The 17,762-nt window shown below is 46.0% G+C and overlaps 1 protein-coding gene across 1 annotated transcript in view; it reads left to right on the forward strand.

Moving 5' to 3' along the window:
• The first annotated feature begins 402 nt into the window (after positions 1-402).
• The window catches only part of LOC144098407 (protein DENND6B), a 45,038-nt gene continuing 27,678 nt past the window's right edge, over positions 403-17,762 (forward strand). Inside the window, exons 1-8 of the mRNA XM_077631017.1 lie at positions 403-586; positions 772-810; positions 5,340-5,576; positions 5,709-5,814; positions 9,795-9,984; positions 10,685-10,745; positions 14,180-14,337; positions 16,617-16,711. Coding sequence (XP_077487143.1) covers positions 413-586; positions 772-810; positions 5,340-5,576; positions 5,709-5,814; positions 9,795-9,984; positions 10,685-10,745; positions 14,180-14,337; positions 16,617-16,711 — 1,060 coding nt within the window. The 5' untranslated portion in view covers positions 403-412. The remainder of the gene's footprint in view (positions 587-771; positions 811-5,339; positions 5,577-5,708; positions 5,815-9,794; positions 9,985-10,684; positions 10,746-14,179; positions 14,338-16,616; positions 16,712-17,762) is intronic.

Consider the following 17,762-nt stretch of genomic DNA (forward strand, 5'->3'; position numbering starts at 1 on the left):
TTTCGGCGGTGAAGTCATTGGAAGCTTCGTCGAGGACGCTGCTGGAGCTAGTCGAGGCCCGAAGTTGAGCGTGTCATTCCTTTTCTAATTTAAACTTTTCTCTCTTTTGTAGATTGCATCAAAGAAAATTGTAAAACATGCATGTTAGGTTTGCAGATTAGTCCCTCAAAAACACTGGTGGTTCTGATTTTAGAACGTTCCTTACAACTCGCTTTCTGAAGGAACGGTGTGTGCTAGCAAACATTAGTTTCGTCGTTAAAAGCAGTGGATGTAACAAATGAGGCTATCTAGCGGTATGGCAACTTTACGTGACTCCGCCGAAGCGATTGCAGCGTAAGAGCCTATCACAATCGAGCTTAACCAGCTCGGCGCAAACTCTGATGGCGCGTCGGTCAACTCTGATGCAGTTGCCATGGTGGGGAAGATGGCGGAAGACGTTGAGGAAGCGGGAGCAGCTCCTAGCTGCTCGTCAAGCCAAGATGACAGTTCGGTGCTTCCGCGACTTGCAGCGTGCGAGAATCTCTCGAACTGGATCCACTGCATATGTGTTGTCGCTTTCGACCTGGAGTTGGGCCAGGCGATGGAGGTATCGTCTCTCCGTGGCTTGCGACTCGCGACTTACTCCGGATTACCGGAACAGCCGCGCTTGCGCCTGCTTTCGGAAGGCTTTTTTGTCTGCTTGGCGTGAGAGTCACGAAAACGCGAAGCCGTTTGCCAGTCTCCAGATTCAGTGCGACGGCGGTGATCGTGATGGTGTGTGCTTGATTTCAGATGGTGCTACCGAGTGACGCGCAGCTTTCCGAGAAAGAGGTAAGGAAGTCGGAATCTCGTTAAACTCGATCGAGACAAAGGAAACACTGACAAATCTGAAGACAGTTTCAGTTTACCTGTTGCGTATGTACTTCTCTATCTCATGTGAGTGGATGTTCAAATTACTTTATGAATACGGTGAACAGTGTGCTTAATCGTAGATCGTTTCGGATGTCTTGCGCGTAACAAGTGTCATTATACTCTCTGTGTGCCTATTGTTCTTGGGCTGACCGTTGCTGACGCCTTATACCAGTTCTTTAATGCAGATAAGCAGGAGCGTAGATCTACGAGGCAGCTCTGCTGAGTTGCGGAAGCATTTCTTATTTTTTTCCTGGAATCGGCATTGCGCTCGCCTGCTTGATTTGGTTTCGAAATGTCATTGATTACGATGCACGGCTCATGCCCACCTCATTCACCATTATTGCGATGCGAACACCTATTACTAATTTATACGAAACGATCCGTTGTCAGGTTCTGGTGTCAAAATTATTGATGGCTATAGTGTCCCGCGACTGCATGCAGTTACAAGATGTGGGGTAGTGCAAATAAACGTCGATCTTAATTCCCGACACTTATCTTCACATATTGCTCCAATCTCGATCTGTTGCGTATGCAAAGCGCCATGAAGCTGTGAACGAAATATATGTTTCGTTCGTATTTTTCTACTAGTTTAGCTGGAGGAAGGGATGAAAACATCACTAATAATATGCGCGAAGGCGTGACGCATTCGTCGTTAGCAGTCAGGTTTTCCGGCGTCAACCTCGCTATTGTGAACAGTTAATACATTATGGTGATTTTTTATTAATTGTGATCATATAATCAAATCATTTGTACCAATGTCTACATTGCGGTTGCGAGTGCCTTTACACAGGGGCCATTGTATTTGGGTTTCATATTTTTCGGAACTCGCGGGATCAAAATCGAGCGGTATTTTTTTTAAATAAATTTGGCTGGAAATCGGGCTATTCACTGTAGCAAGGTAACCATGTGGGCTAGTTGGTGTATTTCAGACATAATTTCACCAGCGAAGGTACGAGACACCAGAACACAGGACAACGCTGGACCCAACAAAAGTTGCCCACTGAAGAAGAAATGAACTGTAGCAAGGTAACCATGTGGGCTAGTTGGTGTATTTCAGACACCAACTAGCCCACCTGGTTACCTTGTTACACTTTATTTCTTCTTCAGTGGGCAACTTTCTGTATGTTGGGTCCAGCATTGTCCTGTGTTCTTCTCCTGATGTCTCGTGCTTTCACTGGTGAAATTATGTCGGGCTATTCAACGAAGACTTTCATAGTTCGGGCTTTTTTTTCAGCAGAAATGAGTGCATGCTAGTGCACATTGTTGTTTGGGGCATAAAGTTGTCCTTTTCAGCCCATTTCTTTCATGAACCGCCTAGAAATGGCAATTTGTCTGTAGCAATTGGTTTGGTTGGTTTATGGGCGTTTAACGTCCCAAAGCGACTCAGGCTATGAGGGATGCCGTAGTGAAGGGCACCGGAAATTTTGACCACCTGGGGTTCTTTAGGGTTCACTGACATCGCACAGTACACGGGCCTTCTCCTCCATCAAAATTCGAACGCTGCGGTCGGGATCGAATCCCTTCAATATAGTCTCCCTTGCAGCCTATACACAGCTTCCAACGCTTCTTGAGGTCTTGGAAACAATTGGAAAACGCTTCTTTTGGCAGGACTGTCAGCTCCTTTGTCGTGGTGCCTTGAATGGTCTCCACGCTCCGCATCCGGCGACTTTTTAGAGCTCTTTTCACACGAGGAAACAGGAAAAAATCGCATGGGGAGAGGTCAGGTGAGTATGGCGGATGGGAAAGTACAGTAATGCTGTGCTTGGCGAGAAATTTTGTCATGATGAGAGCATTGTGCGGACTTGCGTTATCGTGGAGAAGGCTCCATTGTCCAGATGCCCATATGTCAGGGTGGCGGCGTCGCAGTGCATCACGCATGTGTTGGAGCATGCGGATATAAAACTCCTGATTCACCATCTGCCCTTGTGGGATGAACTCGTGGTGTGTGACAACTCTGGCATTGAAAAAAGCCATCAGCATTGTCTTTGTTTCGGTCTTCTGTCGCCGTACCTTTCTCGACACTGGAGAGCTTGTGGACCGCTATTCGGCGCTCTGCCTCTTTGTTTGAGGATCGTATTGAAAACATCATGTTTTGTCTTCAGCAGTGATGCTGTCAATGAATGCAGCATCCTTCTCTACCTCGGAGAGCAAATCAGCGATCACTGATGTCCGCGTGTCCTTCTGGTCCTGTGTGAGGGAGTGCGGCACAAGTCTGGCATTCAGCATTTTTTTCCCCAAGTTCTCACGCAAAACTTGGTGGCCTGTTGTCTTACTATTGTCGAGAGCATCTGATAACATGTGGACTGTAATGATGTGGTCTTGCTGTACGATTTCCCTGACCCGAGCCATGTTCTTTTCATTCTATGAGGTTGAAGGGTGCCCCTGCCTTGTATCGTCTTCCACCGACATTCTCCCCAAAACTTCCCTCTTGTGCCACTCGAAAACTCGCGCCCGCGATAATGTCTCGTTGCTGTAAGCATTACGAAGGAACTCATATGTCTGTGTGGCTGTCTTGCCAAGCTTCACACAGAATTTTATGTTTACATGCTGTGGACGTCCATCTCTCCACATTCACTCAGTGGAATGCGCAGACGACTAGTGACAACGTATTTTTCTACATGTAGTGCCATCTAGCGGCTGCCGCAGCAATTAACATAAATAGCTCAGGTTAGCCCGAAAAGATGGCCCTACACATACACACCAACATTTGTTTTATGGAATCATTTATAGAGAAGAAAATAAATCAGTCTCGAAACTTTATGGACAAAAGTTGTATGTGTGACCAACTGACGCCTCAGTTTACCATAGGTCCGTTCGATTCGCCTGCACTCCCTCCACCAGTTCTGTAAAGTTCTGCAGCGGTGCCGTGGCGGTGCCGCGAACGTGCAGCGCCAGTTCCAGCAGTTCAAGTGCTGCCTACTTCCAAAACGAATGGTCGACGGCAGGCCTGGTCGTCTGCTAGCCTTGGCGTCGCCACCAAATTACAGCCAGCAGCATGGCGCCCAAATCAACGGCCGCCAACATCCCTAACCGCGTGAAGAATTTTCAAACAGCACATCGCAGCGAAGTGTTGCCTTGAATCAGCCTCGATGCAACCTTGCGGCAGCTAAACGAAACGCACGTGTGTTCTTTTACTGAACACGACTGAGGTGTGCGCGCGCCGACTTGCATGCTAAGCGGTTGCTGCAACAACGTGCATCATGCGCTGCATGCACGTGTTTACTTTTTAGTTAACATAGCCGGCTTCAAGTACTAATATAACTTTATTAGTAGAAAGGAAAGACGCCGGTTGCGGGTTTGTCGAGAGCACGATGGTCGAGAGATGCAAGGTGCCGGCGAGGGCCGCCGCCCCACCTCCGTCGCCGCCTTCTCGGGTGGCCAGTCACGTTCCATGAGAGTCGGCGGGCCCGTGTGAGGCACTGTTATCATCGACGAGTGGAATAATTCGAGTATATCCGCCATTTATCGCAAAGCGCAAGCCATCGTTGCGCAAGCCATTGTCCGCTTCCATGGCGGCTACAGCTGCACCATTTCGGCACCAACCATTGAGAAGGTGCACAGTTTTCCTGCACTTTCCTGAACTAGACCTGCACAACGTCTGCATCTTTTTGAAACGAATGACGTTGTGCAGATGGCGCCATCTTGCACCGCTGAAACGAATGGCGAAGCGCAGCACCGCGAGAACCAGTTCACGAAGTGCAGGCGTATCGAACAGACCTTATGTTAACATGATTTTCTGACATTGTGGACTTCAGATTAAGTTTTCAGATCAACTGTATTAACTCTCATAATTAATGCTTTTTCTTTTGCTGAAAAAAAATGGTGCTGGTTAGGGCGTTTCATGTATTATGCTGGGAAAAACTGTGGTCGGTTAAAATTTTTTCCTAATTTAATGAGTAATGTAGGGGTTGTCTATATTATGCAAGTATGTCCATTATGTGAGTAAATATGGTTTTGTTCACCATAATCTCAGTACACTGGTATTTTTTGAATTTTGACTTTCATGGAAATGCAGCTGCTGTGGCCAGGCATTGAACTTTCAAGCTTGTAGCGATCATCATCGCGTCACCGTGCCTCCCGCGTTGGTGAGTGCGAGCTTGGAACGCTTAGCTCGGAGGAGCGCGAGCATCAAACGCCAGAGAGCTCTCAAGGTTGGCAAGCAGCTCGGATGCTTGGTTCCTCAGCTGGCCTGGCCTCGCTGCATCGGTTCCCGTCGTCCAGCAAAATAAATGTGGCCACCTCCGCGCCCACGAGCTTATGTCCATTATTGAGGTGCATAGCCACAGGGCTACTGTTTTATTTTTTTCATTTCTTCCGGTCATACAAATGATGTTGCTGGATTCATTTACTTGGGGTAAAAAGGAATAGAAAGATGTGTGGTGCAGACAGTATGAGAAGCCTTGAAGTGTTGTTTCAGAATGGCCAACCCGCTGCCTTGATCATTGCAGAAAAGCAGCATCTGCTACCTGGCCTTCCCGGACTCCAACTCGGGCTGCATGGGAGACACCCAGTTTCACTTCCGTATCCGGCAGTGCGCCCTCCCTCAGAGGCCGCTCTGCCCAGCCCTGGTGGCCTACAATGCAGCTGTGGCTCCGGCATTGCAAGCTGACCCTGTCTATTTCCATGGCTGCGTGTATTTTCGTCAGGTCAAAGACCCTAATGTGCGCAGGGGTTATTTCCAAAAGGCAAGTTGCTTACTTGCAGTATGTAATTTGCAAGCAAACCTTTACCTTTCTCTCAGTGCTATGTGGCCAGCCTTACTGATTGAATGAGGTCTGAACTGTAACTGACCTTGCATGTGCTTTCATTCTGTGCAGTCCCTCGTGGTGCTCACACGGCTACCCCTGGTGGGCCTCTTCAGCCGTGTTCTCTCTCTCATAGCACAGGAGTATTTCCGCACGGGTCAGCCTAGCCTTGAGGCTGGTGTGTATGTCTTGTTTTCGTAGTTTTCTGTGATTTTCTTTTTGGTGTACCTGTTCACGGTGTTTAACAGCAGTGCAGTGGAAGTAAAAATGAATTTACTCTGCCATGAGTCCTGCCTCTCTGAGTAGCATGCAACCCATAGGCTTTGGCACCAATACAAACTACTCTAGCTCATTGGGTCTTTCAGTGTTCTTTTGAATATTTAGTCACTTATGCTCACAGGAGAACTAAGCATGGACCCAGTATTTTATGGCAAGGCCATTTGGCTAATCCTGTTTGTTACGGGAAACTGTGCCTCTTTGCATTGTATCACGGGTCGGTACCCGACGGCACTAAGGATCGAATCCTGCATCTCCTGCATACGAGGTGGATGCTTAAAGCACTAGGCCACATGTTTATCTATTCCTTTTGTACAAGAGTAAATACTTAATAAGCATTGAGCATAGAGGTGACTTTCAGTAATTTGGCATTGGTAAATTTCTCTTGCTTTAATCTGATTTCTTTCAGTGGTTGAAGCATGCACCCCTGCTTTTCTGTAGTAAAGAAGCTGATTTATTCGAACATAATTTGTCAAATATTGGATAATTTTAACTAGGAACATCACTAGCCGCAAGCGCTGCCATCCTTGCTGAAGGTGTACACCAGTAATACTGTTGAAGCAAGCATTATACATTTCTGTGCACATCGTTTTTTTTTCTTGTGTGGTACTGAGTTGGTCTGGTTCTGATTAATTTTGGTCGCAAAGACTACGTACTATTCTGAAAAAAAAGTAAGTAAATAGATAAATCTCTTTCTGAAATTTTTTTTCTGACGGCAGATATTTGATACAATATTCAAAGCCATTTTTTCTTCGTAGTAATATTTGATTCATATTTTAAAATTTTATTTGCACACAAATAATCACAAATTATCATCCTTGCAGGAAGGTCACACTGCGCAGTGAATATAACTAGTGTATTCTAAAAAGGTAGACATGATTGGTTTTGAATTTTCGGGATCCTCTTAAGGAGCTTGGTAGAAGTTGTCTCTCCCCTGGCACCTTTTACCCAGCATTGTGGGCCATTGGAGGAACTTGGTTGTCCAGCATCCTGAAGGAAGCACTGTAAAAAGGCAGCACAACTTAACCCAAAAGGCACTATGTACATAGCAAACTCGCAGTGTCTTCTGAATCTGTGCTGCACCTATCAGTGATTTCTTTGTTTCAGGCAAATTTGCATGCCGACTAGCAAACGCAGCAAATGTCATGAGGGGTTCTCAAACTGCGTTCCGCAGGCTGCTTTTGTGGGTTTTGCGAGCACCCGCACTGGCCTGTACTCCATTTCTGGTACAGTTCTGGCAAGTGTGTGCAAAGTAGACACAGTACCCGCTTTGTTAAAACTAATTTCAGAGCGTTAGCTCGTTTCCCAGTTTCGAGCCATCGGCATCAATGCCGTCCACAGCACTGACCTTGGCAGCGTGCCAGTAACGGCACCGTGTGTTTATGTTTTTCGGGAGCGCCGGTGGCCTCCCGCCATAGCCTCCTATAGTTTCCATGCCTGGTCATCGGCGCCAAGGTCAGCGGATGCCGACTTTTCATCAAGGCTGCGAGTGCTGCTTTGCGGCAATCGCCATAAGTAGGCATGCAGCGATAAATGAGTGTGCTCGCCACGATGAGGTGCTGGCATCGGAGAGTACCTAAAACCTCGTTCATCGTCTGGTTTATCGCGGCAAACTTAGTTTTGCTGCTCGCCGTGATGAGGGACTCGCATCACAGACAACCCGTTTTGGGCAGGGAGTTTGAAATGCACGCACACCACCAACACACGCCCATTGGCGGGTAGTGAGCCCTCTCTGGACCTCCTCGCACTTCGCCTGCAAAAGGCTCTGGTGGCCTTGATATTGCTTGAACAGCCGCCTTTTAGCCGATGCCCAGGCATGGAAAATATAGGAGGCTATGCTCCGGCGCTTCCATCATGGCGCTAGTAACGGGCACATAGTGAAGCAGCTGCGTTAGTGCACTTATGTTTAGAACGCTGGCAAGATCGTCTGGGAGGGGGATGGCGCACAAGGCGACGCGTGTTACGTGCACTCGTGTGCGTCGACTGAAAGGGTGGGCCACACCTCCGAACTAGCCGAGCCCAGACAGTACAACAAAAAGGAAGCGTGTGGATCTCTTCAGATGCTCCTTTGGGCAATTCGACGGCGTCGGTGGCACTGGGCTGAAGTTTTGCCGCTGGCAAGCTCATATGTGCCGAAAAGCCAGTATCTGTCAAAATTAAAAAAAAAAAAACGCTGATGCCGCTGTGATGTTGAAGTGGGGAGCGGCAGATAACCAGGGAAAGGTGTCACATAATTCTGTGCATAATCCAGCCAATCAGGTGTGCAAATGCAGGGGAAGTTTGTCTTGTGAATAGTTTTGTATATTCTTGTCTTGGGATTAGAAGTCTGAACATCAGTGGGAGGAGAGGCATGCATTGAATAAAGAACTAATTGCTGAAAGCAAGAGAACAAACAAATATATACAAAAGTAAACGAAACAGCAGAGAAAAAAGCAAGGGTTCATATCACAAGCAGCATCGACAGACTGTGATGATTATGACCACATATTGTGATGAGGAATGGGGGGGTGGTGGAATGGGGAAGGTCCTTGGCACATGTTGAAGGCTGTTGGGGTTCCTTGAGGCAAAAAGTTTGAGAACCCCTAGCATAGAACATTACGAAGGAACACAGAGCAAAAAAACCGGACAGAAGAGAACAGACACACAAGAGCACTGTTCTCTTGTGTCCCCATTCTTTTGCTCTGTGTTCCTTCATAATAATGAGTCACCAACTTGCCCAACAACATACCTTAATAGCTAGAACGGTCAGCTTGGTAGCACTTCCCGTGCCATTTTCATGGAGTCAGATTTTGTCACCAGTAAGAGCATCAACTTTTGTTGTTAATTTATAATGTCATGCGTATATTTGACGTAAAAAGTGGTTCACAATCCTTCTGGTGTTTATTTCTGGCCATTGTGACTCTTGCTGCGAAATTTTTTGCATGCCTGTAACAAATTAGCTTTGGTGTTTTGTGTTGTGAAACTAATGCGTTGGCTTTCTTTGTGCCTGAATACTCTATTTATGTGGAAGGATCTTTGTTATTGAAATTACAAGCGGCACCACAAAGGGTGAAGAAAGGAGACACCACCAGCTCTACACTTAAACTGATTATTTATTCCAAAGCATCAAGAAAATATTGTGACCAGCAGGCAAAATTTCATGTTCAAAAAAGGAAACAACAAAAAATAAAGGAACTATTATTGACAAAAACATGTAAAAAGTTTTTCCTCATTGTTCATCCTTGTTGTACATTTCTTTGCTCCTGCATTTGCATCTTTTAGCTGCAACCGCAGTCGTGGCCTAGTGGTCTGGGTGTCCGCTTCGGCTGCGGGAGGTGGTTGGTTCGAAACCCACCGCCAGACACCCACCGGTAAAAATGGGTACAAGCTACCCACGGCCCGGCGCCCGGCTTCTTCAGGGGTGTGTGCTTGGAGGAGGCTCTGCAAACCCCGCTGCACCCCTTCGGGGGCAAACCCAGTTTCGAACACCTCAGCCTGCAAAGGTGGTTCGTGTTTCACTTCCAAGTGAAGAGTTCGACTCAAGGCTCGTACGCTCTAACCAGCGTCAAGTTCAACGCTAAGGTCCTTCGTCAGAAGCGATTCAGGGTATCACTGCAGTGCTGGGCAAGTCCGGTTTTTCCGGCTGTCTGACTTTGTGAGAAATCAGTCAGTAAACAGAGTGATAAATGTATGTTCATGTAGCTTTCACAGGGATAAACAGCTGGCTGTCAGTGCCTGTGGTGTCTTCTTTCTTTTCCTCTTTTTTTTTTAGCACTTTGTGCTCCTTACAGGTTTTGTCGACGGCACTTGCCTTTTGAGTGTTGTTGTCCTTCGTTAGGTGTTCCCGTTTCTGCATCTCACCAGTGTCGCATTTGCTCATCGGCTCTGCCTGTGGCTGCGCAGCTGTGCGGAACTTGGAGAGTTGGCCCGCTCCTGTGCCGGGCCGTGTTCTCAGCTTACCCCTGCACGGGGTGTCTCTGGAGGCTCGAATCCCACACTTGCAAGGCCTGGGCCGGACCCTAGGCATGCCCGCAGTTAGCTGCCAGCCAGGCCTGGACCCCGTGCCCTCAGTACACGAGCTGGACCTCTTTCGGTGGGTGCACCACACCCACTTGCTGCATGTGTCACTGGCTTTAAAGTGACACTGAGGACAACTCCACCCAATTCTTGTTCCCAGTAAAAATAGATTGGTTGACTTTTTGTGGCTATGTTGTTCAGTAGCAAAAAAACGCATTTATTGCTGAGAAAATTGGATTTTGAAATGGAGCATTTTTCTTTGCACCATTCAATCCGCATTTTTCAAATGGCTTATGCATGCCTCTCCTCCTCCAGCTCCACCGGTTGAAAACAAACCACCAGCTGCTACGGCGCATGCGCAGTTCATGGTACTGACAGGTGCAAGCGATAAATTGTGACAGTTGTCAAGGTCAAGCACACACTAGCCGGTTCACGGGTGCAGTATGCACCTCACAGAACCGAATCGTGCCTGCGTCTCCCAAGTGAGTTTGTTTTCAACCAGTTTTCGCCCACTCCCCAGAGAGCGCCAAGTCTTGTGAAAAAAGCGGATCCAAATTCATGGCGTAAAGACTGAAAAGGACTCTGTGATTACTGGAGGTGTGGCCTAGCCACAGAGACTGAGTACATACGTGCCATTCACTTTTATACATGCAGCAAACAGTGATAAAGCAACTCAACTTAGTGCATCCAATTTCTCCTACTGCTTTAGGAGGTATGCAGTCATTGAAGGAAACAAGATAAAACTGCAGGATTAAACAATCCCTCTGTCTATGCAGGTGTCTGATGCCCCTGCTGTCTCATGTGCAACTCCTGTGGGAACTGGTACTGGTATCAGAGGTGAGTTTTGCCTCCATTATTGGGTGTTGTACCCCTATCACTCAGGAAATCTCAATGCCCATTGATTCAATGGCCATCGAAATTTTCGAGGGCCATCCAGATGCACCACTGCCACGTGGAAAATTTCAATGATTATTGAGCGAGTCGTGAGCATGTGATCCAACAGATGGTGCTAGGGGTAGCAACATTGAAAAAAAAAAAGTCAAGCTGAGTAAAATGAACCGAATGTTGAAGTGCTATTTCGATTGAAACCTTTTTCAAGAAAAGCTATTCAAATAGTGCACTGTTCAGAACAATCTAGAGGCAGCGATGGTAATGTGACAATGGACGGCGATGCACGCTTTGTTTATTCACTTTTCACTGGCGAAGCAGCCGCAGATCTGTGACCGTCTTTGTCGTGTGCATAGCTACTGTTGTTGCAGCATTTGTGGGGCACTTCTTGGTCTTGGTTGTTGCAAAAAAAAAAGGGAAATGAAGCGGAACACCGCGACGCTGCACAACGAGAACAGTATCGGTTTGTTTACACCTGACCGGCGCACGTTCTGCAGAGCTGTAATTTTCACTACCGAGTAAAAATTACCCTGTGAATGGGCTAATGTAGTCTAAAATTTTGCCATTAAGTCAAAAAGGTATTTTTGTTCATTTTGAGTTTTTATGTGTTGTTTTTCAATGTATATAGTGGGTGCGAGGCTTTTCTCAGTGGCCCTTGAGCTGGCACTGGCCGATCCCTATTGAGTTCTATGTCCATTGATTCAATGGACATTAAAACTGCCCTTGTGACAGGGCTATAATTCACTTATTGGGTGTAGCTATGCATAGGCTGTCACTAGGCTACTGAAAGTGTTGTGGTGACAGAGGGAAGCTTGGTATTCAGTATTCTGTATTTTCATTTACTTACACTAGCATCTTGTTGGGCAGATTTGCTGTGCGCTCACTATTGAGCACCATGATGATGATCTTGAACAATTTTATGTATGATTGCTGCCGTATTGCTGTATGAAAGCATGCCGGTGTGTTTGTTCGGAGACTGTAGAGATAAAAATGAATGTACGCGAAAAGTTGATGCTGCTAATACACCAACAGAAAAATACATTTGTTAACCGTTACGCCAGCCGTCTTAACACCCGTCGAGGAACCCAACGACAGCGACGAGTATTAATCCCTAAAATCAAGGCGCTAATTGAGATCCGGCATCGTCAGACTACGTAAACAGACCTACAGCGTCCACTGCTGTAGCAAGGTTCTCAACCGCGCGATTCTCTCCTGCGTGATTCACTGCTAGGAATCGCACGTCCACGAAGATTAATTAGCCACTAGTTTGCATACCAATTAACTTAATGGAATGACACATTTTTCCTTTCCTATACTCCGGGTACAGTCCGACGCCCGCGAAGAGCGCGACTCGCTCATCCGCGTACATCAGCTCTGCCACCTTTAGACAGCAAGTTAGCCTGCATCGATGTTGACTTTGGCAAAGCAGTCATCTTAGACGGCTTCATGAGAAATGGAACGCGTCCAAAGATGGCGGTTGTCCTGCTAGACGTCTAAGTAGCCGTCTACTCGGAGGTATTGGAACGCACCCAATGTCGATTGCATTTCTTGGCAGAAGAGCTGAACAGATCCCATTCCAGTGCTGGCTGAATTCAGTCCACATTCGCGCTGTCTTTAGCACGAAAAGAAATTCGTAAGCATTTGGTCCGTCGATGGCAGTGTCGAAAGTAACCTATCCCTCTTCCTTGTCATTTTCAGACGCTTCGCCTCTTTGCACCCAAGTACTGTGGGAAAGCCACTGCAGTGGCTGATTGCTTTTTAACCCGGCCCATTCGTTCGTATATAAGCGCATCGCTGTCGTTCGTAGAAGCTTCGCCTCCTTTCCTTTATGCGCCGCTAAGAAACCCCAGCGTTTCTCCTCTTTATATTGCGCCCCCGCAGAAACAGCCATCGCAGATGCTAGCGCGCAGTTTTTTTTTTTGTTGTTCTTGGTGGTGGTGCTTTGCCCCGTCGCATCGAGGCACTGCCACCACGGCGGGTAGCTGTCGCAAAAAACATGTTGCGTGCCCTCTCGTTCGGCTCACTTGTATATTTGCACATGTGCGGTTGGTCAATAAACATATTGTACGACCACAATTTGTCGAAATTTTTAAATGTAGTAGCCGGGAAGTCGTGTTTTCCGGGAACATATTAACTGGGAAAAATAACTCTATAGGACATTTTTAATGTCCGCGATTTTGAGCGTACGAACCGAGAAGTCGTATGAACTGGGAACGTATCAACGAAGTTTTACTGTAGTTGCTGTCTTCTGCTTTTTCTGGGGGGGGGGAGTTTCCTAAGCAGATGAGAATCCTTCAATCGGTCGGTATGCAGGAAGTTACCATGCTGACCATCCCAGTTGTTAGCCCACGTTATGAAAACAGAGAAGCGAAACAGGCCTGCAGCACACAGGGATATACTCTGGTCATTGTGTGGTGTGGATCAAGGGTACGCTGGATATGCGCATGTCACAAATATTCACTGATGGCACGTCCTTCCTCAGCCAAAGTGGGGGAAAGGCATGCTACCGCAAAGTTCTCAGAGGGGGTCAGTTTTGGGGTTCTCGTCTTTGACCTATCAAAAAGAGGCAGTTGCGTGTGGTGCGCATACACATAACTTGGGAAAGCCAACTAAGTTTTCGGAAGTGTGTATTTAAGATCCAATAAATGGAACCACGACACTGAGCTCACCTTCAGTGTTTTACAATATAATGTGTTTACAATATAATATACTGTTTTACAACTTTTACAATATAATCTTGCACCATGAAACAAATTAAGTGCTGATTAATTCATTTTATCTAATTTTTTTAATTGCACTTTATCACAGGTAGAATGCCCATCTTGCTAAAGTCTACCCTTGCAGACCACCTGCACTGATGTATTTTTTTATAGCTTAAAAAAAAATGTCTGTTGGCTAAAGAAACACCTGTTATATAGATATATGGTTTGGGGGAGATGGGGGGGGCACCAACTGCCATAGCTCAGTTTATCGAGCATGTGACGAGAGATGTGAGGTCATGGGTAGGGATTTTACCTGGGGCATGTGGTTGTCTTTTATGCTACTTTGTGTTACATTATCTTTCACTTGAAGAAATAATTACAACTATCTATATCCCAGTGATCAATGATAAAAAAAGAAAGCATACATATACTTTCTTTGGTTTCATGTATATCTATAATCTGCACCAGACGCTCACTCTTCTGCACCAAAATGCACTTTTGGCTTCTTCAAACGCTGCTTAAAAACGACTTCTGCCAATCAGGTCACTGCATCCAGGTAGTGAAGGCTAGCATGTATTCACCTTTGTGAGCATTGATTGGTATGATGGATATTTTGATCACGTGTGCCACTACGAAGTGCAGCATCTTTAGTCTTTGCTGAAGTGCGTTGTTCTCTTACAGCCCATAGTTGTGATGGCACCATCACCTGCTGTGTGCTCAGAGACTGTCCTTGCCTTGGTTGGTCTTGTTTGGCCCCTGCGGTACTGTGCAGACTACCGGCCTTTCTTCACAATTCATGATAGCGAGTTCAAGGAGTACACCACGGGATCCCCCTGCCTGTGAGTGATGCGCTGTTGTCACTGGCAAGCAGCTTGGGGGAATGTCAACTTCCTTTTCGTGCTTGCCATGAACAGACCTTTTTGGCTGACAACAGGAGGAGTACAAAATTAGCAGCCAATGGAAGCAAGCGCAATGCATGAACGCCTGTGGCATCCAACAAATTAGCTCAGTGAAATTTGTTTGCCATAATCAATATAATCAGGGTTGTTCATGGCTTTTGATGTTGCAATTTCCTCTGCTATTTTATATGGTTTGTTATATATTCTTAGTACACTTAGTGGAATCGTCTGTTTACCTCAGTGCATCAGTGTTTTGCTGCATTAAAATTTGATGTTGTGATGGAAAAAAATTTATCTGGCACTTTTGCCATTGGATCATGTAATGTTTATAGCAGTGGAAGGTGTGTTATTGTTGCTGTAAAATGACTATGAAATGAGCATGGGCCAGAGGGGCAGGGCGAGTGCTGCATCTTGTGGTGCACCTCAGGTCATGCCATCGAAGACAGTGTCTGATCGGCAGTGTTAATTTTGCATTGTGATTACTGTGGGTGTAAATTGAAGGGCACAATTGCTTACATGTGCATGCATGCATGCATGTGTGAATGCTGGCCATGCTCAGTGCTTTGTGACCTCTGAAGTCTAAAGTACAGTAAGATAAACGCCTTCTTATATGCTACTTCTGGCGTATCTCTTGCTTTGGTTGCAGTGCGGTATCGTTTTTTGTGTATAATTAGACTTCTTATATCTCGAACCACAATGGTTATTTAAAAATTTAAAAAAAAAACTGGGTTATTTTACAGTTTTAAATTCCTCTGATTCCATCGTATAATATTGTGCACTAAAGGTGGAAATTAAAAAGTTGATTAGTTAGTAGTTATTAACTAATCGTCTTTTAACTACCTGCTACCGTGTATATAAATGTCCACTATGCCATAAAAGGCACCTGCACAGACCGTATCGTCACATCTTTCACTGCTTTTTAAAAAATATCTGTACAGATTAAAGGAAAGCACCTGGTATAACATTCATCTTAACTTGGCTAGGTGTGCTAAAACCTGCGACCAAAGCACAAGCTGATGAAGCCTAGTGTTTTGAGCTTAGCTGTACGTGTTGAGCCCGCTCTGCTGACCCTTTGCAGGCCTGGCTATTTTCGCAAAAGGCTGACTAGCCCCATTGATGCATCAGGGCACTCGGAAGCCTGGCATCTTCCAGCTCATTTTGAGAGGTGCCAGGCCTTCGTTTCTGATCTCAGTTGCCGTCTTGTCGAGCGTACAAGCAATCCCACGCTAGTGCCTCTGTTGAGGTTCCTCTTCTGCCTAGTGCTTTAAGAGATCATGGCTGTCATTCAATCAGTGAAACGTGAGTGTTCTGTTCCCTTCTGCAGTGCAGTGCTCAGGCACAGCTTGCCCTTTACCTTGCTGAAGGGTGCAGCAAATTGATTTGAAGACACTCCTTTTGTTGTAAAGACAGAGCTTTAAGGGGATTCTTCTGTCTTTATGACGGAAGGTGTGACTGGTGACTTCATTGTTCTCAACATGGTTCATTGTTTGCAACCGACAAGATCAGCATAATGTTGGTCAGCCTGACACCTGGACCTGAAGATAGCCTGAAGTGTAATGTGCGCCTTACCAATGCATTACCCAACTCAACAGATATAATAAGGAAGCTTGCAACTTTCCGTGTGGGCATATGAATGCCACATGGCACTCATATTGATGACGAAAAAGAAAAAGGTGCATAAGAGAGTAAACTGCTGTGCCCTGTCATTTTCTGCACTCGTGCCCTTGTCTATGCAGAGTGCACGCATGTTGACTGGCCAACCAATTAGCTCAGTGAAATTTGTTCGCCGTCACGAGCAACTTGGCCTCTAGGAACACACTATGTACCATGCTTTAAACTGAGTTCGTTTTTCTTCTTCAGCATTTTTCCTAGCAAAGCAGAAACGAAGGCCTCTATTCCTCTGAATATCCATCTTATCGATTTAGCTGCATTTTGCACTAGTGCTATTCATTAACTTATTTAACCAATATTTTACATGGAGGATGTCCTACGCAATGTGCCCAAAAGTGCAGCTGAGTCCGTAGGCTGATGTGCTGACTGACTGCTTCAGATAGCTCACGTTATTCCTGCACTGCGTGTCTCTCCTGTAGCAAAGGCTGTCTTTTTAGCTGCCGTTGCACTGCTGCAACATCGTCCAGCACTTTAGTAGTTTTATAATGTTTAGTGTATGGATGTTTGCAGTGTTAACATTTGTGACACTTGTGAACGCGTGTGTGCAGGCCCGCTGTGATTTTGGGCGTGACCAACCCGTTTTTTGCCAAGACTCTGCAGCACTGGCCTCATGTGTTGAGACTTGGTGATGACCCCCTGCCTGGTGCGTTCTTTTTTCTGCCACGCCATTTGTATCGCCATGCGTCGAACATTTACTGACACCTGTGGCTGTCATGCAGTTTAGAGCGCTACAAAAAGTGCGCCCAGTAATCTTCCCAAAATGCAGTGATAGAGTGTATTGCTTTTGATACTTTGGCATGAATGACTCACCTTCAAGTTCAGCATTTATTCCCAACTGTAGAACAGCTTTTTAACTCTCCTTACTGTGCCATAGGCCATCGACCGCATATGACCGTCGCTCTGAACCTGCTGCCAAAAATTCAAGACTGTGCTCCTGGACAAGCTGTGCCACCTAGTTTGCTTCTATAACACCATCTGTTTAGTTTTTTTTTTTCTAATGCGAGGAGGCCACATGAAAAATGAAACTGATCGGATGCAGTCCGCCAGCCGCCAATCATGGCGCATGTTTTGCCGCGTGCTCCTCAAAGGCAAAAGGCTACACTGAGCACTTTTGTCGGTGTCTGTGCTGCCTTTTTTTTTATAGCAGTAGTGGTGAGTTAGAGAACCACGTGGAATGGTCGGATTTGAGTTTAGATTACGAGACTGTGCTCAGAGGCCCGGGACATTAACATGTTGTACTTGCATGTGTTTCGTGCTACCATTCACGCTGTATTTTATGTAGTGCACTTTATTTCTAAATGATGGGAGTGGTTTTATTTGGTTCTTGAGGGCCTTCACAACATACTGCCAAGATATTTTACCAAATGCGCCAGAAGGTTTTTGATTATGATGATGTCAAGGAAGGCCACACCCCCCTTTCACCCACAGAACCCATTCACTACCCAGTGAAAAAAGAAAAAGGAGAAAAAGAGGAACTACAACCTCTGCTATATAAAAAAAAACAAGAACAGAAATAAGAACAAGTGTAATGTGCAGCACATCCCACATCTACCTCCACTTCACGTCCTTACACAACTGCAATCTCTAATGGCACAGCAGTCACAGTGCCTAAACTTGAAAGGCCACGCAAAGCGCAGTGTATTATGTACACAGCTGAAAATCGCAAGAATGGTAGCTAGGAACATGTGCATTGT

Source organism: Amblyomma americanum, chromosome 7, assembly GCF_052857255.1.
Source record: "Amblyomma americanum isolate KBUSLIRL-KWMA chromosome 7, ASM5285725v1, whole genome shotgun sequence".
NCBI classification, from domain to species: Eukaryota; Metazoa; Arthropoda; class Arachnida; order Ixodida; family Ixodidae; genus Amblyomma; species Amblyomma americanum.